This window comes from Solea senegalensis, linkage group LG4 (assembly GCF_019176455.1).
Source record: "Solea senegalensis isolate Sse05_10M linkage group LG4, IFAPA_SoseM_1, whole genome shotgun sequence".
Classification (NCBI taxonomy): Eukaryota; Metazoa; Chordata; class Actinopteri; order Pleuronectiformes; family Soleidae; genus Solea; species Solea senegalensis.
The window spans coordinates 14,285,635-14,309,799 of record NC_058024.1 but is presented as its reverse complement, the minus strand read 5'-3'; the positions used below and the strand labels follow the sequence as shown (position 1 = coordinate 14,309,799).

The following is a 24,165-nucleotide window of genomic DNA, read 5'->3' as shown; positions in this document are numbered from 1 at the left end:
GCTTGGCTTGTCAGTTCAGTCTTCCAGTGGCCACACATTTGCACTTAATCTTCATCTCAGCTCAGTCAGTGATTGCTACAGGTCCTTCCTTATCCTGCAGATACAGGGAATCTGTGTCAGAGAGCTGTACTAAGATAAGAGTCACAACCACTGCTACTTTTAACCCAGTGATACATATATATATATATTTATAGGGCCCTAACTGTGTATGTAATATTTGTTTAGGCTTCATTTGACTGTTTGTTATTCTTATTCATATAATGCCTTATAACCAATGGTTAAATAAGACACAGAAAGTTCATATTTACACATACATTTCAATTTCAAAATGAAGATCTATTTAAAAAATATATAAAAATGAAATGTAATTCTACAGTTTGCTAAAGCATCACCCACAATGAAGCAAATAATACTCTCTTGACTGTCTATATTTGGTATGTTTGTAATAAATAGGCAAATAGAAATTATAAATAAGACAAAATAAATATCACACAGCTGATAGCAGTTGTCCATCTGCTCAAGCTCACCTACTGTACATTTGCAGGATCATATGCACATGATTGAAAAATCATAAAACACCTTCATACTGATACATAGTGAGCACAATAATTTAGGGGATGCTTGAAACTTCAGTTTGATAATTGACTTGTCAGCTAAGTGCCCTAAACCTGTGGCATTTGACGCCTGCGGTGTCCCAAGTCATTACTGCACCTTGTTAAAATGTAACTCAACTTCAAACCAGGCAACTATGCAATTTTCCAAAGTCGCTAAAGATATTTTGTGCAGAGCTCCATCATTGTGGATGAAATGAAGTGTTTCATCTAAAGACTGTTTTTTAGGTTTCTGACAGCATTTAAAATATTTGGCCAGGATTCTTGACAAGAGCTGTCTTTGATGTGTGAGAGCATGCCACCTCTCCCGCCCCCTCTTAAACACCCTAATTATCACTCCTGCCACTCTGTTGTGTGTGAAGTAACACACCTTCTTTCTGCAGAGTTGAAAACTGCCTCAGGACGCTGCTCAGGTACTACAGCTTGTTTGTTGTGTGCCAGGGGATAACAGGATATTTCTGTCACTTTCTTGCACTACCTAAAAATTAAACCCTGTTTATTAGCACGTTTTCCAGTTAATTGTCAAAGAGATTGTTAAAGAGAAACAACCTCCAGTTCATACCTTGCTTTAAAACACATCTTAGGTGATTTGATCACAGTTGCACAAATCTAGGTGCATCAGTTTACACCTTCCATTAGAGCAATTACAAGTGATCTCACTTCCATGCCCTATCTGCAGACAAACACACACATGATTAGTGTTTGCAAAGACCAAATGTAATGTTGTTTTGATATAAAAAAAAAGGTAGCAATGCATTGCCGAAACTGAAAAGAAAAAATGTTGGTCTGTCACAAATCCCAGATGAGTCAAAATAAAAGATGGTTTGGATGAAGCCAGGTTGTGCAATTTGAGAGATGAATGAATTTCTCGATGTGGTATGACACGAGTGGACAGCTCTTGGTTCAGCTCATGGTTGCTATGATTCAGGACCATTGTACATTTGTTGCAGCTCTACTGCTTTACTCGGATCTGGTTGTGATATTTGCACAGGAGATGATGCAGAGGCTGTATTTCTGATTATCAACCACAGGTTCCGCAAAGGAAAACCACAGACACATGAAGTGAGGAGGCGATTGCTACATCCTTCGCTCCACACACACACACACATACACACATTGCTCCCTTCCTGTTTGGTGTCAAACCACAAACTTTTGTTTCAATCCATCACCATCCCCCAGCCTCCTCTTTAGCTCCAGTAGTTCTCCACAGAGAGTAGTGCAGGCTTCAAGCAGCAACATGCTCAGAACTGTCATTGGCAGTGGACTCCACTTTTAATTTACCCAATTTGAAACCAAAGAAATATGCAGTGGGGTGGAGCACCCATATCAGTGTCATGTTGTGAGTGTGTTCTGCATTGTGCAGTGTCAGGATGTGTATGTACTCCTGCTTAATTATCTTTCTCTTCAATGATCATTATTCAAACACCCCCCCTGCAGTGCTCTGTGATCAAACTACGTACCCAATGTGTCTTGTGGAATTGCTAGGAAAGTTATGAGTGGGGTGGTCTGTGTGCCGTTTTTGCTCCTTAATGAGAGGAAGTTCTAATGTTACTGAAGCACATGGCAGGATGCATTAGCATCTGAATATGATACATAAAATACAGGCTCAACTTTCCCTTGTGTCACAGCAGGGTGGGAAACATTGCATACAAAAAAAGCATTTACTAGTGAGCGTTCTTAGTTCTGGAGATGTGATCTTGAGAGTGAGCTGCATGCCAGTGAGCTTTTCCTGTCCAAACATATTTCCAAAGTAAACTCGGCCCGTTGGCTATTAATTTAAGATGGAGAGATGTGCAATAACATGCAGGCCTGCAGCCCCGGAGATCGCCGTCAGCAGCCAAGTATTCTCTCAGGAGGAGGAGGGCTGGTTCAGTCTGACAGTGAGGCATGTCTCCCCCCTACGTTTCTATACCCACTTGAACCAGGCAAGCTCGCAAGAATATGCTCTTATTCATAATTGTCTGTTGAATCGGCTGCAAAAGAATGGCAGAACACATCACATGCTTCCCAGTGCAACCATTACATTGTAATGCAAGCCACTCCTCGAGCTCTAATGCAGCGACTGAGGATGAAGAACTCAATGGTAGGAAGGATATCTGACACAGAACGCTGGCCAGTAAGAGAAATAAACCATCTGTGTATGCTGTTTTGCTCGTTCATTTAACTGTTGGACCAGCATTAGTTTTACTTGACTTCGCTTCGCTGCTGAGACCATCAGACCATATTTTTATTCAAGGCTTTGCATTTGTACATGCAGGCAGGAATATAAAACAATATCCCAAAACTGTGCCAGAGGTACTTATGTAGTGCAAGTTTTAAAAGCTATACAGAGTCTCATATGTGCTCACTGGAAGCCTTTGTCCGTGTATGTAAATGTATGTATGCTAAAGACCATGAAAAGACCACATATGATCATTCATTATGGTGCAGTGAAATTTTTTGATCCAATGATCCACTGAAATTTGATGTCACATCGGAGTTGGCTCTGGTCCTTACTGTCTAAAAGAGATAAATCAACACAAACATTAACATAGTTTTCAACAGAAGTAGTGTTTTGACTGAAGTGGCACTGTCAAATTCAAAAATATAATGACTGAAAGTGACGCATGTGAAATCGTATAAAAAGGACAGAATGATTGCATGGATTGAAACAGTGGGTGCAGGTAGCGGTAATGCTTTGGTTAATGTACAAACCTGCTGAACTTGTGTGATGTGTAGCCCTGCACAACATTTAGCAGTTGGCTCTGATGCTAGCATTTACAGAGAATGTCTTCAGGACTCATCTTAACTCAGTGACCTGTTCTCTGTCACCGACACAAACCTTCCTTGCAGCCGAGTGTTGAGTTGTGGGAACTGGCAGTAGGCTGGATCAGCCGGCGGTACCATGCGATGCTGAGAGAGGAGAGGATCGTCTGAGATCAGCAGACTGAGGAAAATGGACAGGATTCCTTCTCACTATAGTTGACATAGATGTCCATAGTTCCTCTCCTGCATACGTGGTTTATTTTCTGTACACTATCACTCATTCACTGCCGTGCACGTGAATTGCAAATATGGAAAATAATGAGAGATCTCATACACTGACCTCGTCTGTCTGAGCAAGTGCTGGCTTGCAGGCATAAGAAAGTAAGTGTATGAGTAAAAGGGAGAGACACTGAGTGCGGAGATCAGGTTCCCTCTTCGGCTTGCTTTCACCTCTAATAGAGCCTTTGCCGTTCCACCACAGGGATGCAGTGCGGTCCCGAAACAAAGCCTCTGCTGTGTGTGTGCAGACCCCCCAGAGTGAACCTAAACCGTACACACAGTAATGGTCTTCTTTAAGGGTTTATCCGGCTCTAATAGTCACACTTGTACACTGCTCCCAGCCTCTAAATCTGTCTGTGCCGAAAATGCTGTCATGCCCTAATGTGGCTGACAAAGAGCACAGTGGTTCTGAGTCTTGAAGCTCGTACTGTTTGACATTGTAATCTCCTCTTGGATTTTGTGTACAGCTGAGCTCAGTAGAATGTTACTGGTTGAAGAGATCAGGGATCTTTTCCAAATTGTTTTGGTCATTTGAAACTTAGTACCAGCTTCCAGTGTGCTATTACTGTAGCATAAATGTTCCCTTTACTTCCTTTTTGGGAATTATCACACACTTCAACTTCATCCAGCAAATTCCTCTTTATCTCTTCAACATAGTAAACAAGTTTCTCCTCAACATCATCCATGAGAAGCTCAGTCTCTCTGCTTCTGTCCAAGCCAATTGTGACTTGGAGTTTGTCTGGCACCAGCATTAGTTCAGGACCCTGTTGGCCTTGTTTCCACAGGCGGCCTGACCCCCCCAGAGCAGCGTTACAGCGAAGCTCAATATGTTGTTATACATCTTCCATTAACATCTCGTATGGTGCCGCTGCCTGAGGCGAAGGTTGACTTTTGGACTGAGCTGAGAAAGGCTGAGAGAGTAGGGAATGATGTCTATCAGCTGGAATATGGAAAAGCTGTCACATTTTGTTTTTGCACCAGATTTCCGCCTCATTCTTTTAACACCAAAGGGATCAGACGGCCCAATGGCATTTAGCCTTTGGTGTGTTCATTGAAATCCTACAGAGAATTGCCTCTACAGAGTCTAGAATACTTCATCTCTGATTCATTTTGTCATAATGACAGAGGGAACTCTGAAAGTTTGATTTCATCAACAGCAATTAACAATCTTTTTTATCATGTAGGTTAAATTATAATGGCATAAAGATGCATTTATTAATTACTCTGAGCTGTTTATCCTTTAGTGTAGAATTTAAACATGCAGAGTATATGTAGAGAAGACAATCTCAACAGGTTGTGAGATTAGATTACATGCATTTATGGTCTTTCAGGTTAATAGCAGGCTACACTTTGATAAAATATAACTGGTAGATACATACCGCTCACAGCTACATCATGAAAAGTTTGCGTGTGTATTGGAGCTGCAACTTCTTATAGTCTCTGCCTCAGCAGTGCATGCCTTTTCAGCTAGTTGTTGCAGTGTGAGTGCAGTTAGTTAGTGACAAACACATACGCCAGCAAATGAATCCAAGTTCCTGAATGAAATGATTTGTCGTTGTTTTTTGTTTGTTTTTTTTCAGAAAAAAAAAAAGAATTTATTGATGGCTTTTGGAACATGAGCAGGATTTCAACAAAGAAGATTAAAAAACATTTTTCAGAAATAAATTAGGGACTTAGCTGTAATGTGCAACTTTGTCTTGGGTGTGCTGTTATTATGCACTCTTCACATTCCCTCTTCAGCTGACAGACTATCCCATCCAGCTTCTCTCTGACAACAAACACACAGCGAGGAGTTGCTGACAACCTGTTTCTGGGAAGGCTTTGACTGGCCCATGGAATGTTTGTGTGTGTGTACAATTCGTTGTTACCCGGACTCATGTGTTTCACTCTGTTCACCCTCACACATAAACAAAACCCACAGTGTACTGGGACTCATCATTCAACTTAACTCTCCAACAAAAATAATCACAGGGTCCAACCACATGTTGTAGCTCCCCTGCACAGGCATCCGACAGCTGTCAGTCACTCTGCTGACCTGTAAACAGTCCATTGGTGGCTGAAGTTATTAAATCAAACTGTATAAATATGGCAAATCTAATGCTATTAATCTCTGGTTATTGATGTAACCCTATGTTAAAATTAAGTCTAATTGCCTGGTAATATCAGATTCCATAGGGGGACTCTTAAAAAGGGTCTCTTAATGGTGTTTATTTTAAGGCCCAGTGTTGGACATGTGGCTGCCTTTGCAATATGTTGATGATCACCACCTCACATGCACCGAAACAACCTCGCAGGAATGTTTCACAGTAACTTCAAACACAATAATGATTGTGCATTTAGAGCTTGCTATCGTCTAAAACATTTCCAGACTAAAACTTTCCAAAGTAAAACTGTTTTCCAATTTCAAGTTCAGTCCCACATTGACTACGTTTGTTCCTTGCTTTAATTATACACTGGTACACTTGTGTTCTTGTATATATGTATATGTAAACAGTCAAGCTAACTGTATTTGACAACTGCTCCTCTGGTTTATCTCCACCACATCTTGTCTGAAAAATCAACACAAAACACTTGGAGTAACCTCAAAGTGTGGTTACTTCTTTCACAGTCTGTTGTCTGTTGCTTGTACAACAAAGCTAAACAGTGAACTAGGACTTTTCTGCTGTTGGAACGAAATCTCACTGTTTGTCCAACAATATGCGAATGCCACTCTCTAATGCCTCTCCCCTATAGATAGAGGGGGAGTGTGTTTGTCTATGGTGTGGCATGGGGCCTTTGCTATCTTAGCCGCAGCCTCTCTGCCCCACGCCTGTACATGGTTGCTGAACCAAGAAGAACATATCAAACAAACACTCCAACACAGCTTTGGAAGAAGATAGGGTTACTCTCGACATGAGGGAACGTGTTAACTGCATTGTGTTACCAAAGGCACACACCCCTCCAGCCTTCAGAGACTGTCCACACGAGAATTGAGCTGTGTAAATCCATAGAAATGGAACATATCCATTTTGCCCTGCCGTGTATACGGAATAAATGTGTGGTAAATATCTAACAAACGTGCACTCTCTGTTCCTCTGCCTGGAAGCCACTGGCTTCTGACAATGAGAGCCTTTCTAGACCTTCTGATCCACTCGGGCGGTATTAAGCTATCAACACAGTGTGACAGACACTCAGTAGCACTTGTCTCTAATGTGCGGTGTTAAGTTACCACAGTGTTGGTCGAAAACCATCAGATAACTCCACATGGGTATGCAGGAGTGGCATCAGGAATGTGTCAGTTGTGCATGCATATGTGGGCAATAATCTTCCATGTGCCCCACAGCTGTTCATTAACTGATATGCTTTCATCTTTCTCAACAGAGCTGAGATCTACTGGTACTGCTCATCACTTCGCCTACCTCCTCAACACGTCAGACTACCGCATTCTGCGCATGGACGAAGACCATGACCGTATGTACGTGGGCAGCAAGGACCACATCCTGTCCCTGGATCTTCATGACATCAACAAGGAGCCACATATCGTAAGACCTTTACCATTCTCCACCCTCAAGCTGTGGCCTCTTAAATGTGTTGTAACACTGGGATGAAGTAAGCTCCTTTACCTCAGCACTTACAACAGCTGCCCCCGAGGGCAAATTGTTCATGTCCCAGCAACAACCATGTTAGCTGGCTCACATTTAGTTTTTGTTGGAGTGCACTTTATTTGTGATTAAAACACTGTAATTGGTTTATGACAATCCTAACCGGACTAAAATTTGCCTGTGTTGATATCCTTTTGCGTTTGTTGCCCCAGAATTTCCTGAATGCCAGTGATGTGTAACGAATTGGCTTCTGACTATGAAATGTCTTCCAATTTCTGCTTGCAGATCCACTGGCCAGTGTCTGAACGAAGAAGGATGGAGTGTCTTGTGAGTGGGAAGGATGCCAATGTAAGTATGCATGTTGACAGCCCAGAAGACCTCTGCTGGGCTTTCCAACAGAGGTGATTTCCATCAACTTGAGTGGTTGAAAAAAATAAAATATGTGGTTAATTAAATCCATTGCATTCTAATCATAGAGCAGCCTCTGTTAGTTAGAATTCAAGTCACCAATTAAAAAAGCATTCACCTGTGGGATTCACACTTGGCCTAGTGGAAACACTGGTTGCCTCCCATCTTGTCAAATAGACAGGAACAAACTGGAGAAGAAAAGCTTAGTTAATCTTACCATCCTCCTGGTTGATAGTTTGATATGTTGCCTAAATATATTTAGAGGTACAGTATTAATGGTATATTGTTTAGACTATACTTTCTCAAGCTTAGCATTTGTAAATCTACAACAGGTATGGTATCAAATTGGGCTACAAATGTACTTACTGGAAATGCATTGATTATTTTGTCTCTCTAGGAGGAGTGTGCAAACTTCATCCGTCTGATTGAGCCATGGAATCGGACTCAGCTGTATGTCTGTGGGACAGGAGCTTACAATCCAGTCTGTACCTTTGTCAACCGTGGACGCAAACCTCAGGTTAGCATTGAAGACCTGAGACGGCTTTTGGACTCTCCCTCTTCTTTCTCTTACAAAAATTCTTACAGCTGGGCCACACTGGACACTGAGGCACCATGAAACGCAACGTGCTTTCATTCAATGCTCATGTTAATCAATCTTAATGTCAACACTTGGGTGCCGGCTTGTGATCCTCAATGATCATTTTCAGCATCTGGTCTACAGCTCAAACTCAAATCCATCCAAAAGTATTGCATATAATATACATGTCAGAGAAATATTCCGTTTCTGATAAGTCATAGATTTGCATCCCATATCTTGCTCCTCCTTCTATATTCTCCACCACAGTCACACGGCTCTGTCCACAATGTGGACATTTATTTGCCTTTATTGAATGTTTTTCACACATTCAGTTTACCAAAATAGGGAAAATACTGTGCAGGACAAAGTATTTGTGGGGTGGTGTTTCACTTTTGCTGTTTATGTAGTCGGTCTACTTTGAGAGTATGCACACATTTGTCACATCATTTCTAGCAAGATATTTATAGATATAGATATAGATGACCAGGCATACCCCGGCCATGTAGAGAGAGGAGGAGGCATTATCTCTGCAGCACTGTCATGCATAAGCAGACAGGACAAGAGCATGCACAACAAGGGGAAATGGCACATCTAGCATTGAGAGGCATGTGTGCGATGTTAGCACTTTGCGGCACATGGCAGCACTTCTGCGTCTAGTGTGGCCTGGCGTGACTCTCAGTCCACCTTATAATAGGTTCCCTGTACAATGACTATTCCCAATTGTTATGCCTGCCCATGCTACCACATCTATGCATCTGGCAAAGCAGCAAACAGCTGTGCTGTTGTCCCCAATGAGCTGTGAAAGCTACTATGTTTAGTCTCAGCCTTTATTGGGACCACTTGAATTTCCTAAACCAAACCAGGCATCACTACCTCAGCATACTCTCCTAAATTGATGATCAGGGGATCAATAAAAAGTGTATTTCCCACTTGACTTTAGCTGAAGTTTACAAAACAGTGTATACGGCATGCAGCACACAAGTGCAGTTTCCGTGAGTCCCTCGTTGCATGCAAGATCCCCTTCTGAACAAAGTCCGTTGATTCAGTCACCTATCCATTTGCCATACATGAATCCATCCAGGCCAGGCGCCAGCCTCAACCATGTGCGACCATGGCTAATTGGAGGTGCGAGCTCCCATTATGGGGTGCCAGTGGAATGTTCCAGTTATATTCCATTAATGAGATGGCTGTTTTTTTTCTCCATCACATGTCTGAGTCGCACACACACAAACACACAAACACAACCCAGCTGGGCCAAGGAGAACTCATACTTTACATGCATTCAGATACTTATTATTACGTACTATACAACTTGCAGATGTGTAGTATAAAAATGCATCGATTTATATATTCACAGTTCCTATAAGTTCTCTGGTGTTTAAAATATGAGCCATGTAGCATTAGCAGTCTGTAACAGTTGAATGTTTGGCTTTGACTGGAATGTATTTAACATACTGTGATATTGACTTAACCACAGGACAGCAAACTATTGTTGCCTTTTCCACCATCTGGTCAAATGAGTTCACACACATTCCCCACACAATCTTGCACATATATTTTCCCTTATGCACTTGCATTATGTTCATTTCAAACATATTGTTTTCAGTGGTTTTTCGCTGTATCTGGAAGTCAAGACATATTCAAGCAGCGGGCAAAGGACATGAGCAGAGACCCTGGTCCTAGATGTTAGTGGCGTAACATCTAGTTTGTGTTGCTGTCTCCTGTTTTAGACATCCATGTATCTGCAGATGGCCCAGGCCAGAGGAAGGGCTAGCCGCGCAGCTGAATCCAGCGCGGTGCACGAGACACTTGGAGTAAAGGTGCGATGTGGGCCCTGTCTGCACCACAGCCCTGCATACTGCCTGGGCTCGTGGTCACTGCCAGCATGCTCCCCGTCTTTGTGTCTGAGCACAGTTTGTGTGCATATTATCTTCAACATGGCCATCTTGTGTTCATTGATATGCATCCATCTCACTCTCCACCAAATTTCTTTTAATAATGTGGAAATGCGTTCTCATTTTCTCTTGTTCTAACATTTTTTTTTCTTTTCATAAACCTCATTTTCTGAGCATGCGCTCTTATCTCTCAAAATGCTATGTTTTAAATGAGAGCTGGGATATCAACGTGAAATCGCTTTGCATCCTTTGTGTTGACTTGTGTTAGGCACACATTTATTTGCACATTCTCACTCGTGTTTAGTCCATGGCATATTCATTTTGTATTTAGCTTATATTTCAATGAACGTGAACAGATGGCGGAAACATTCTTTCTGCTTATCTCAGACATTGCAGGATGTTCCACCCATCAGTCCTTCACCCCACTGAGCCCTCCACCTTCTGTAGGAATGTGGTGCACTCTCTCCCACAGAGGCAGCAGCACTAGTTAGCATCTGACCCACTCCCATAGCAGGGTCTGTTAGCGTAGAGCAAACACCAGCCATCTGTAGCCAACTAGCTGTGCAGCAAAAGAAATAAAAGAGCCACATACTTGAACATGTCTCCACTGTTTGAGCTATCCAAGCACTTCAAAATACAGAACGACACTTTGTGAAGGATGTGAGGGCTTTGAGTGAAGTGGGGCACTTTGAAAATGTTGCAACTTTTTTGTGTGTGTGAGTTTCACAACTGAGTTTCCCTCAGTACACTGAAATGTTTTTGACCTTTCTTTATATGTCAACATCTGGCATGGAGTGAGCACCTTCTTAGTTGAACAAGTGGTGACTTTAATCAAAGATGAGTAGGGAACTGTGCAGTATGATCCAATGAAGTTTGGCTATGTACCGTGGTTCTTTCTCCTGCTGTAGTGCTGATGCACAGCGACAGAGAAGTCTCCATCTCTGTCGCTGTGTGGAGTTAAAAAAAGGAGAGCGGACATGCTCTGGTCTGTGAGGCGGGGATAGAGGACATGTCATCGCATGCCACTGATTCATTTTCCCCCTTCTTTCATACGCAAATTCCTGCCAATCACCTATCAGTGTTTGCGTGCAGGGTTGCCATGAGGTGTGAGCATCAGTCATCCAGCCTCCATCCCAGGCTTGTTTTCATTGTGGTGGATTACTGGTGTCAGCAGTAGACCTGCACAGCCATAGGCTCCAGGAAGCGGAGAGATATCTGGCATGCGGCTTATTATGCAAGGAGAAGCAGCCCATGACACATTGTTTTAGGCAGCAGAGTGACATAGAGATGGATGAGAGATTCCTCGCTTTTTCCCCGCATGTATTTTTCAGTATGAATGCACCCTCATTATTCTAATACTTCATCCCCTATCAGGCCATATATGTCCCACAGGACTCGCATACGCTGCCTCATTTTCCCCACATGAGGGAATCACAGTGACAAGATGAAGTGTGCTAAATTTATTGCCATCTCCATATGATTTTTCCATCACAGGAAGAAATATTTCATTTGGAGCCGGGGAAAGTGGAATCTGGGAAGGGAAAGTGCTCTTATGACCCGAAGCTCAACAGCGTGTCTGCTTTGATCAGTGAGTATCATCTGGGTTTGGTCACTTGAGGACATACTGTAAGCACACATGGGTACAGTCCATCCCAATGAGAATCCTTCACTGGAGAATTAATGGATTTCCATGAGAAAACTTTTGAGTGCCTCTAACACGATGTAATTCCAATATTTACAAGGGTTTATACAGTCTTCTTTCCACTGAAACCAGACTTTGTTTTACAAGCTTCAATGACCAGAGAATTATATATAGACAGGTGGTCAATTGAATACAAATCCTCAATATAAGGCAGATCTTAACGCAGTTAGCGCATATAAGACATTTTGGATGTCAAATACTGCTTTCAACTACCATCAAAACACCAAAAAATTACCTCTGCCAACATGGCTATATTTTTTTGCAGATTGTCAGAGTTTTGCTCTCTTAGGGTTTTTTTAGTAGCTTTTCAAAATTGGAAAATATATTAATAGAAGCACCTAATCTGTTCTGTTACAAGATATAAGTGTATCTACCTTATAATTTATAATCTAGCCATCATGTTTTTCTGATGTCCTTTAACCCCGATCACCACATAATGTGCAAACTTTGTGTAAGTTAACTGTGCCTCTCAACCTGTCACTTGTAATACTGCACAAACACTTGTCCATGCGATCAGACACGACATCAGTGCGTGTTTGAATACAGCATAAGTGAAACCAGATCGGATCGCATGTGGTCACGATAAATGCATCCAAGATGCATTTTACCTGGTCTAAACGGGGCCTAAGGTTCAGCCTGGATACCGTCACTTTTCATCTGTTGTTGTTCTCCTGAAGATTGTGTCCTCTGGTTCAAGGTCACTCAGTCAGTCAGGTCCTGAACCCACATTTGCCACCAGTGAAAGGTGATCTCTCTGCGGGGTTAGACAGCGGGTGTAAATCACTGGCACTGCTTTCCCACATTAGCACAGTGCCAGCTGACCAGTATGGAGCCAGTACTGTCATCTAAGATGGATTTACCTCCCAGCTTCACCAGTCTGCATCATACAAGGGACACTGTTGGATTAAGAACCCTACAGCACAACAATAGATTTACCACTGACCACTCACTGCTCAGCGCTCCACCACATTAGCCACCCTGTCATCCATGGACATTTTAATGATATGTCATTAATCTCCATAGAACACGGCTGAGGACCATGACATTGAATATAATGGTGCTAGGGCAGTGTTTTTTGTTTCCTCTGCTCCACCTCCTATGTTCTCGTCCCTCCATCTTTTAGAGCTGTGACAGTCACACCTGCTCTCCAGTGGGGCCCTAACAGCAGCTGGAGGACAAACACCTTGCCTTCCTGTGGCTTAACAAGGCTGTTGTGTACATTTGTCAGTCTCCACACATGGATATGGGGTCATATTCTATGCCTTTATGGCGTGCGTGTGAGCCCTGCTTGTTTCTGAGATGATATATTTCGCATGTCCACGTTTCATGTGAAGAATAATGGAATAAAGAACCGCAGAGCGAACCTGAAAATTGTATCGCAGTAAAAGAGTTTACAAGTGGTTGTTGATTTCTACAGGAAGCTCCTTGAAAGTAATGTAGGTTGAGGTTATGACAACATTTGGAATCTCACTTTGCTTCTTTGTTATACCAGAGAGTAAATATTTTGAAGGTTGCTGTAAATTTTGAGAAGTAAATCTGCCTGCACATTGCATTATGTATGAGGAATGATACGCCTGACAGACTGATAGTAATAGTAAATGGGTGGAGATTAGCTAATTGGATAATTCCGTTTTCTATGTAATCCGTAACAAGTCCTTTCCAGTTATTGTTTTTTTTATATATTTATGTTTATACATATATACATATATATACATACATATGCACATATGTATATATATATATATATATATATATATATATATATATATATATATATACCATCAGACACATCACAGTGATCTTGTGATGACTCTAGCAATATACGTTTTTGAAACAAGAGCGTTGGTATTTTGTAGTGTGGTCTTGGAATCATGTCAGACTCAAAGAATGTCACAAACCAAACTGTTTCTCTCTTTCTCAGATGGTGAACTGTACGCCGGAGTTTACGTTGACTTTATGGGAACAGACTCTGCCATTTTCCGTACTTTGGGGACAAAGACAGCCATGCGGACAGATCAGTATAACTCCAGATGGCTGAACGGTGAAGCTCCTATTGTGCTTTTACATTTTCTACATGTTCAGCCACTTCATGACTTTTAAGCTTACAGTCCAAACTGGCTTCCAAATATATGGTTGGAATGTTTTTTTAGGCAAAAAAGGAATGCATTCGTTTATTCTCCCATGTCCTTCCTTCCTCATAAATATCACTATCTTCTCTCCCCACAGACCCCACTTTCATCCACGTCCACCTCATCCCCGACAGCGCAGAGAGAAATGACGACAAGCTGTATTTCTTCTTCCGGGAGAAGTCCTCAGAGATGGGCCAGAGCCCTGTGACCCAGGCCCGAATAGGTCGCATCTGCCTGGTGTGTACACACAAGTAGTGTTTGCTTTGGGGTGTAAACATAATGAAATGAAAACTTGCTTCGATATGAAAAACAGACCCGAGCCTCCCGAGGCGAGTCACCAACTGTGTTTGAATGTTTATGGGCTCAGGACGGGTATTTGGCCAACGCTGACATGCTGGAATCCACATGTCTTTAACCTTCCTGTGTACAATGCGTCCCTGTGTCTGTGAGATTGCCCTCTGAGCTCTGACCCCGTGATCTCCTGACCTCTTCCCTCTGGTAGTCCTAAAACACTTGAAGCTTTAAGTGTACAGCGGAGACAACCTCTCTGTGCCTTTTAAAAGCCTCCTTTTTAAGAAATTAGACTTTATGCCACACACGCCTGTGCACTGTAGAAGTGAGCTGAGCCATGAAAACAACAAAAATAAATGTCCCAGTAAGTTTGTGGGGCCACCTTTCTGAGCATACAGTGTGCATACGATGTTTGCATGCACGTGTGAACATTACAGTGGGTATATGAGTACGGGTACGAGTGAGAAAATGTGGCTTCTGTGTGCTCATCGCTTCAGCTGTTCACCATTGTATTTATTTGAGGGGGTCAGGCGGTGACCCGGCACACAAACAGTCATCCCCTCTCAGCGTGCCATGCTCCAGCCTCCGGAGAGAGCCGGCCCTGTCATTCTTACTTGGCTACACATCTGGATACTCTTACTGGGATTCTGCGCACCCTGCACACCACCTGATACACACTTTGTCATTTACTGTAATTACACTGTAAAAAAAACAAAAGCAAATGATCAATTCCCTAAATGGTACAATATAGCTGTATTAAATGACTGTATATAAACTAATTTTGTGTATTCGGGGGTTTTAAGTTCAATTGTCCTCATATGCAGATTCTTTTTTTCAGTCATATAAATGATCTGATGATGGAGAAACTGTTCTGTTTCTGCTCCTCCCTTTCTAAAAACCCAGAATGATGACGGGGGCCACTGCTGTCTGGTCAACAAGTGGAGTACCTTCCTGAAAGCCAGGCTCATCTGCTCGGTGCCCGGGGCCGACGGCATGGAGACGCACTTCGATGAGCTCCGTGAGTACACCTGCGAAACGATTTCTGCGGCTTCTCATCAGCTGAAATGTATATGTTAGTTTGTCTGCGTGGGAAGTGTTTTATAGACTTCCTTGTCAATCAAACATTCTGGCAGCACTGGGCTTTTTTGTTTTTTTTTCAGTTCATAAAAGGTTTCAAATAAATTGTCGGAGCTTTTCCCACACTTTAACACAGTCTTCCAATTTGTCTTTTATGTGATACATATGATATATGAGCTTATGAAATGAGTATTATGTGCATATGTAACTGCAGTATTTAACTTTAACCTAATCACGTGTATCTATTTAAGTCATGTCATGACCAGGAAGTGTCACCCTGTAACGTAGAGTTGTAAAATTGTCGTTTTTAGTATTAGAATTAGTCTAAATTCAAGCAAAACACGAAAGCGAATAACTTTTTTTTAAAGAAACAAAATCTGTTCTACGTGCAGTTAATCATTTTGACAGTCGGCATTGAATAGCAATGAGAAAGTACCGAAAGTACATGTCTGGATTTATTGCCGATGTATTAATTTTTGGGTTCCTGTCACGCACAGTTACATCTGAAATATTAAGTAGACAGCAGTCGACTGCAGGGCCTGTTGTTTCTACTGCGGCATCTGCCAAAGAGTGGAGCACAAACACACCAGAGCTCAGTCTTTGGCCCATATGAGCATTTTATAATATAACTGACACGCACACACACACACACACACACTGTCCCACAACTGTAGTTGTCATTTTCTTTCAAACTTTCTTTTGTGCACGTGTGTGGAAGGGGGCGGTCTGATGGAGAGCAGAGCAGATCACCGGGCAAGAATGTCGGAGACTGCGTGTGTGAGACTATTAACCTCTTCAGTGGAATCTCTGTCTGTCTCACTGGTTTAAAATAGAGCCACATAGTGATAAGAGACTGATGTGTGAGGCTACTGTTGCTGTTGAACTAATCTCAAGAATGAAAAGTGACGTGTCTGTTGGAGCCATTGATACTTTTCTGTCTCTCGCTGACACACTCATTGCTTTTAACTCGCTGCTTTGTGACGCACAGTAGGAACAAAAGAACTTTGCAGAATGAGCTCACTCTGATTTGACAAATGGGGATTGTGTCTGTGCTGGTTTGGTCAGTGTTGACACTGGCGCGCAAAGCAGCGTGACTGGAGAGTGCTGCCGAAGCGTCGTCTGTTTTCGCGCTGATGAAGATTCTCATTGTCAGGACATTGTGTGAATAAGGCTGTAAATGTTTGGTGGAACAGACGTGTGAATGAACATGTCAGTGTAGACTTGTCCACGGAGGAGGAGAGATGTGTGCAGACCAGTCACCTCCGCCAAGGACTCCTGGAGGGGACAGTAAATTGAATATGATTGAGTTTCATGCATATGGCTTCACATTTACTGTCTAGTTTGAATGTTTATAAAAACTCTGTCACTGGAGGGTTTGTCTTTACAGAAAGGATTTTAGTAGCTCACAAGGGCAAATGGATTTTTAACTACTGTGCATTAAAACGAGTCCATTAGATGGGGGAGATTGACATTTTGGTAAACAGTGTTGATCACTTCTTTCAGCATGAAGCCACAGTACCAGCAAGAGGCATTTAGCTCTTAGACTGAAAACCCTGGAAAACAACATAATGGCACCTTTAATGTTCATTGAGCCTCACTAGCGAATATTCTCTCTTCCCACCTTTAGTATTAACCACAAACTGTGGGTTTCACTTGAAAGTATTAAACAATTCAGATGTATGTATTTTAAACATAGATATTTATTTCTTTTTCTCCCAGTTTTCAGTTGTGTCAACGATATTCACCTCTCAGAAAGAAAATAAGCACTTTCAGTCCATGTACAGCAGGTTTTTTTAAAGTTCAATGCTCCAGAACAAAAAAAAAAAAAAAGAAAGATTTTCCTTTTCTTAAATGAATTTACAGGTAATTACTGGGACATTTGCTATAACACTCGGAGCAGCCGAAGTCCTGGTCTTATACAGAAAGACATTATGGTAAAGCACGTCTGAGACCTGGGGAGTTTTTGTGAAACGAATTGGCTCCATCTCACACTTTGTAACTTACTGAGCCCCTGTGATTGAAAAGAGTTTTACTTTGAGTCATAATAACACAAATAGAAGAAACTGCATAAGAGCTACCTTTAGGTAGTAGCTGTTTTGGCCATAAATAGTCAGACAATGGTAAAAAGTTAGCATCAGAGATTCCCAAACCTGAAAATCATCAAAGAAAAACCATGATTAAAAATGTCAGACTGACCAATTGATAATTAAAATAGTTGGTAATTAAATTTGGCTGTCGATCGCTTATCAGTTCATTTATTAATTGTATGTAAAAGCACAAAGAAACCAAAGATTTCTTTTGAGAAAATTAGATTCTGAGATTTTATTGCCACACAAACATAAGGAGGACAGAATCTCGATCCTTTTTTAGCGGTTATTAATGCACAAATACCCCTCGAGCTGGTGTCATCACTGTCCTGTCCTGTCATTTTTATTGCAAATCACATTTAATCACATATATATATATATATATATACATTTTTTTTCCCCTCCCATGAACCCATGATCTTTTTTTAGTGACTGTGAACGAGCCATCTTGGCCCTCAGCTGTACCTTGCCTGCATGTGCGTGCGCTTGCGTGCAAATCTCTCATTTCTGCGGCACAACAGCTGAATGCCACGTCAAGGATCGTCTGTTGTGTGACACCTTTGACAGACCTTTGTGCTGCTGTGTCCACACTAACCCATGACCGTTCCACTTCTCCAGCTGTGGCAGCTGTGGAAGACGCTCTCTCTTTCTCTCCCTCGCCCTCTCTGTCTCACACACACACACACACAGTCCCACAACTGTAGTTGTCATTTTCTTTCATGATATCTTAAACAAAAGTGAGTGGGTTTTGCATATGTGTGTGTGTGTGAGAGAGCGAGAGGGACTGACCTGGTAAATTAGAGGACTAGGAACAATGTGCCTTATCCTTTTCTCCAGCGCTGTGTTGTGCTTGCAGTTGTGGCGAGTCCCTTGGAAGACTGGTCACTCTCGTTTGGACCAGAACAGGACTCAGCAATTTTGATTCAGTCCCAACATTCACTGTACTTTCTTTTCTTTTTTTAGCAGTTTTGCCCTTTCCACACTCTCCAAACAATAATAGACATTTTTTTTTCTTATTACATTACTCGCTTCTCAGGTTTCTCAATGGTGTCTTTCATTTTCTTGTACAACTAGGTTGGGAGGACGCTCTGTTTCCCTCGAAGTCCCTTATCCTTTTGTAGGCAGTGAACACAGCTCTAGGGATTACTATTTAGGTCAGGTACCGAACAGGGAAACAAGTCAAATCACCCATCACGTGTTTAGCTTCTCTTTAGTTGTTGTATTTGTTGGACCTTTACCTCAGTAACAACAAAAAGGATGAACTAAACCAGAGTCCTGTAGGACATGCATGCATGTATGCATTCATGATTTACAGACCTTGATAATTGGCTGAAGACTTTATGAGGCCGTTCTCTCTTGGGGGTAAAGAGATATTTCCTTTCGTTCTACGTGGAAAACATAAACTATAAAAGCGAGAAGAGGAGAATCCCTGCAAATCATGCTCACATTTTCTGTCTCCTCCTGAGAAGTCTCGGGTGGTTCAGCAATTACACGGCTATATGGTCTAGACCGGAGGAAACCAGACATATAGGCAACACTAATAAGAGGCAAAGGGGGGGTAACAATGGAAATAATGTGATGAAGGGTTTTGGTGATTGTTTGTGGATGCAAACGTGAACAGGATTGCAAAACTCAGGGTTTTAGTGTAAGTGATATGATTCATACTTTCCACATCAGGAAGAGATCCGAGGTGCGTTAATGTCGTCATTCCATGACATTACATGCGGATCCTATGCAGATTTGGGCATAGGATCATTTTGGAACCTGGCAGTACAGTATGGTACAGGCCGCTGGTTCCATCCCATCAACATTTACAGTCCAGTCGTCTCTACTGTTTCCCTGTTGTTGACGTTTGTCCTGGTGCCACCTGTGAACTGTGGGATATCATGTGTCTGGTGCCTGGATTTAATTGCTGCATTTGAATTTAGGTGAAATTGCCGCTCTGGGTTTCGGCTTTAGTGCGTTATCTGTTTAAAAAGGCTTCTCCCTACCTGTCCTTCCTGTGGTTGTCATTCAGTTTCCTGTTGCACAGTCAGTGGCTGTGGTTTTACACCCACTGCTTCCGTCAGCAGGATATAGGAATGACAGAAGGTGGGCTGTCTGCAAGGAACAAGTTTTTATCCGTTTTTATTATTTTTACCAGATTGTGGGCAAATGTTACCCATCCTTTCAGCTTTTAAACCACACTTTATTGTCTTTTATTATTATATTTTATGGGATTTTATTCTATTTTTATGTTTGCATTTGTATGTAAGGTGACCTTGAGTGTCAGAAAGTCGCTAAACAAATACATTTATTATTATTACTATTACTGAAGGCTCTTTGTGACCATTACTATTCAGTGGCTATTAATCAAATTTGGTAGCACTCTGATGGATGAGTTGATATTAAATGAACACACTGTTTAACATACTTAACAAGAGATTGTGGGCTTTGCAGTTACGAGCACACTGTCCTTCTAACGTTTTTATTTAGTTAAAAAAAACTTCACTTTTGCTGTGTTTTGTCTTGTTCTATAGTGTTTCAGGGGAGCTGGAACTTTCGCTCACACATGAATCCATGACCTTTATTCTTGTGGTGCTGTTATGGATTTTAGTGACTCTCACAGAAGCACAGCCCAAGAGCCCACTTAGCTCACTATCTAAATCCAGTAATGGACACCATGTGTTCTCAACAAAGATTAAGGTTGAGCTTCTTTGTCAGTGTACCGTTTCCAATGAATGTGTTACCTAAAAGTCTTTCTCTCTAAATGCGACTGGATTGGCCAAAAGCTGTGTCAATATTAGTGAAGAGAAGTGTTTGTGCTGTCGAACATATTTCCTTCACTTGCTCTTTGCTCATGATGATTTCTCTCTTTTTCCTTACAGGAGATGTTTACATACAGCCAACACAGGACACGAAAAATCCCGTGATATATGGAGTCTTCTCTGTCTCTGGGTCAGTGAAGAAGACTGCGTGATTATGTGCATGTGCATGTTGTACAACGACAATAGTGTTTTTGTAATCGGAGTAAAATTTCCCTCCACTTTTACAGCTCCGTCTTCAAAGGCTCAGCAGTCTGTGTCTATTCCATGGCCGACATCCGCATGGTCTTCAATGGGCCCTTTGCCCACAAAGAGGGTCCCAATTACCAGTGGGTGGCCTACACTGGGAAGATCCCCTACCCTCGCCCTGGCACGGTGAGCTCAGCTTACACCGACCCCACATTTGAAAATCCAGCCCAAAGAGTGATTCTCTCAGACTTAGAACTCAAACACGACACAGGCACTGTGAAATATCAAAATCCAAACATGACCACAAGCTCTCCGATGTGTACTACATGCCTGTTTTAGTTCTCTCTCTCTCTCTCCTGCAGTGTCCTGGAGGTACCTTCACTCCCAACATGAAGTCCACTAAGGACTATCCAGATGAAGTGATTAACTTTATGAGGAATCACCCAGCCATGTACAATGCAGTGTACCCAGTGCACAAGCGCCCCCTAGTGGTTAGGACCAACGTAGACTATGAATTCACCGCTATCACTGTGGACCAGGTGACTGCTGCAGACGGCAACTATGAAGTGCTTTTCTTAGGAACCGGTGAGTGTTTTTTTTCCCTCTGATCTCTGTAGTAAAATAGTTCTAATCTGTTTATACAGTAATGTGTCAGAACCTCCGTACGTTCTGTATGAAGTCAGCCTGCAGTCTGAACCCGTGAACTCTTTAATCAGAGTTACAGTGGTGAATGACGGCGTTGAGTGGGACGTTGAATAATGAAGAATGTCTCTTTTGCAATCATTTATCATTAAGGAGGAAAGCATTCTTCCCTTTACTGCTTGGGTGGAAAGGGTTTGCACTTTGCTCTGTTCACATGAAGTAAACAAGAGGACATTTGTACCTGGAGGGCAAGGGTGGATCAACAGCAGGAGGGAGAGAAAAGAAGAAGAAAAAAAGGGGGGGGTGTGGGGGAGGAGCTATATCCCTCATCTTAATCTTGTCCACTCGTGTAAAAAAGATTATATGGTTGTCTGCATGCTTTTAACCTTTAATAAGAACCACGCACGGCTTTCTTCACATGTGTGTTATGGCCACTGTGGAGGGAGGAATGCTTGTTCTTTCAGCTGCTGTCAAAAGCAACCATTTAGCCCCCGCGTCAAAGCTCAATGAAGAAGTCATAAATTATCGGAGGTGTCCCACTCGCAGGGATGGTGTACTCTTCACAGAAATCAAACATGCTCAAGGAGGAGTCCTGGGAATGTCTCCTACAACCTAAATGCATAGGTATAGGGGTATAAGTTAAGCTGATGTGACAGAAGAGGTTTGTAATGGAGGCAGTGAGTGTCATGTCGTTGAGGACAGCTTAAACCACAGAGAGGATCCACATGACAGAGACTGAGAGTATGGCAGACCATGTTGATATGTGGATTATCACATGTTGGAGGTCACTGAGTGAATGAAATGGAAAAATCTAAGGGGTTATTGACAGGTGGAGACAGGTGTGTGAGTGTAAGAGGTCACAGGTGTGTAGCTGACAGGTGTGTGTTGTGGTTCGCAGACAAGGGGACAGTTCAGAAAGTCATTGTGCTGCCCAGAGATGATCTGCAGACCGAGGAGCTGGTCCTGGAGGAAGTGGAGGTTTTCAAGGTGAGTTTTTCCTCCCTTCGTTTTTCCATTATACTTTATCTCTCTTTGCACCGTGCTCTTTGTTTGACGTTATTGCTTTTCCCCCTAAGCTTCCTGGGCATAAAAATGTTCTTGTCTCTTCACCGTTTTCCTACTCTAACGTCTTGAGTGTATTAAATTTTCATTTGCTGTTAAGATAACACTCACAAAAAAATAATGATCTTCTCTATAAAGGTCCCTACTCCTGTAACAACAATGAAGATCTCATCCAAAAGGGTAAGCATGTCTGCAGAACTGATTTTCTTAACCTTTGCTGGCATAAAGAGAAAAGAAGTCACCTTTCACCGAAGGAAATCAATGACAAATTGGAAAGGTCACAAGCTACACGTATACAGCTGTGCTTCCCCAGTTGGGTCATAGGTCTTACACTGTATGCATGACAATGGGAGACAATACGGAAAAAGGCATAAAAGGTTAGTGTTGTCTTCCGAAATGATTAAATACTTGGCCTTTCTGACTTTTAATGACATCAGTCCAAAGGCAGAGAGTTAGTATTACACACAAACTGCCAGACTGATGAATATGAACAGCTGATCATAAAATGATGACGGTAACCTGATAGAGATGAGCTCAGTATTCTCCCAGATGATCCACAGCCTGCTGCTGTTTCAACACAGTGGTGGGCCAGGTTTTACACTTATCTCATTACATACATCTGGTTTGTGAAATCTTTGGTAGAGAGCAAATAACATTTAAAAATAAAAATTTAACAAGCTCCTGACTGCACATTTCACACAGAGTAAATAAAAAAAACAGCTACCTTAGATCCACAGTAACATAGAAAAACACCAATTTGAACTACTTTATCCCAAGAAAATCCTTCAATAACTTCAAATAACAATTAAAGCCAACAGTTAAATGTGGTTTGAAACTTCTTTGTGGGCAGAAAAAGACCCTTGTTCAAAAGAAAGAAACTTGTTCAAGAACATTTTTACAAAACCGAGGCCTTCAAAGCAAATTAGTGTTACTTATACAGCACCTTTTCAGTATTGTCCTTTATTTTCTATCTGAGTTTTTGAAGACTCATAATATAATAATAAGGAGAATAAAGACCACTATTTAGTCACGTCATATGTAGCTAATTCTAAATCAGTTACTCCCAGAAACTCTCAGATGGGTTGCGAAATATTTGCCAACATTTTTTTCCCTTTTACTCCTATTTAATGAGTAATAAATGACTGGATTATCTTTTCAGCATGATAATGAAATGATAAACATTATATTATGCACAAATATGCTCTTATCAAGATCCAAACTGTGAATTGGGTCATGACAGTTTGTCATCTTTAAAAAGTGGATCCCTGTGTGGGGGAAACACTGGTCAGACGGTCTAGAGATGGTGTTCATGGTGGTGTTTTTCCCAGTTTAATCCTATTTTCCTCCCACTTTTGTCTTAATAGCAACAGCTGTATGTGTCATCTGCGGTAGGGCTAACACAGCTGGCTCTGCACCGCTGTGATGTGTACGGCGAGGCCTGCGCTGACTGCTGTCTCGCCAGAGACCCTTATTGTGCGTGGGACGGCAAGTCGTGCTCCCGTTACTCTGCCTCGCAGAAGAGGTGAGCACCAACAGCAGTGACAGCATGAGTTCCGCTAACCTCATCACTAACTGACTGACTGACTCGTGTGGTGAATGACGCTCAAACTAGACTGCGTGGTTTGCAGAATGGCTGTTTTAATTCAATCTCTTTCTACGTCGACAGTTAACATTACTATTACACGATTGTGGTATTGGTGTGAACAGTAAATGATTGTCAAGTACTAGGTATACTTTAATGGCATCATGTATTGTTGAATGGCTTTGACATGGCTTGCAGTTGCTTTATAATCTTTTCTCTCCTTATTCGGCAATACTGGTCTGACCCATTTAGACGAAGCAGGAGGCAGGACGTCAAGTACGGGAATCCCATCCGCCAGTGCCGTGGCTTCAACTCCAACAGTAAGATTATTGTTCCTCAAGCCTTCTAAGTTGTCTTTTCCACTTTTATGGCCTCTGTGTTTTTCTAATTAATGAACTCAGAAGTCAGACTTTTGCTGCTCCAAGTTTGTTCATCGTTTCCATTGACGAGGCCGCATTCTCACAGATTCATGGTTCTCCATATTATTGGAAAGAGTTTGATTTT

General features: G+C 42.0%; 1 protein-coding gene across 4 annotated transcripts in view; it reads left to right on the top strand.

Moving 5' to 3' along the window:
• LOC122767637 (semaphorin-3F-like) overlaps positions 1 to 24,165 on the top strand; it is a 56,067-nt gene that overhangs the window by 28,099 nt on the left and 3,803 nt on the right. Inside the window, exons 3-17 of one of the 4 annotated variants that reach the window (XM_044023043.1) lie at positions 6,996 to 7,156; positions 7,502 to 7,564; positions 8,022 to 8,141; positions 9,932 to 10,021; positions 11,591 to 11,684; positions 13,720 to 13,839; positions 14,025 to 14,164; positions 15,122 to 15,236; positions 20,250 to 20,319; positions 20,417 to 20,561; positions 20,738 to 20,960; positions 21,916 to 22,004; positions 22,218 to 22,259; positions 23,444 to 23,601; positions 23,914 to 23,981. In XM_044023043.1, coding sequence (XP_043878978.1) covers positions 6,996 to 7,156; positions 7,502 to 7,564; positions 8,022 to 8,141; positions 9,932 to 10,021; positions 11,591 to 11,684; positions 13,720 to 13,839; positions 14,025 to 14,164; positions 15,122 to 15,236; positions 20,250 to 20,319; positions 20,417 to 20,561; positions 20,738 to 20,960; positions 21,916 to 22,004; positions 22,218 to 22,259; positions 23,444 to 23,601; positions 23,914 to 23,981 — 1,698 coding nt within the window. Of the gene's footprint in view, positions 1 to 6,995; positions 7,157 to 7,501; positions 7,565 to 8,021; positions 8,142 to 9,931; positions 10,022 to 11,590; positions 11,685 to 13,719; positions 13,840 to 14,024; positions 14,165 to 15,121; positions 15,237 to 20,249; positions 20,320 to 20,416; positions 20,562 to 20,737; positions 20,961 to 21,915; positions 22,005 to 22,217; positions 22,260 to 23,443; positions 23,602 to 23,898; positions 23,982 to 24,165 lie in introns of all 4 variants that reach the window. The other 3 variants (XM_044023042.1, XM_044023045.1, XM_044023044.1) reach the window with 3 other exon arrangements.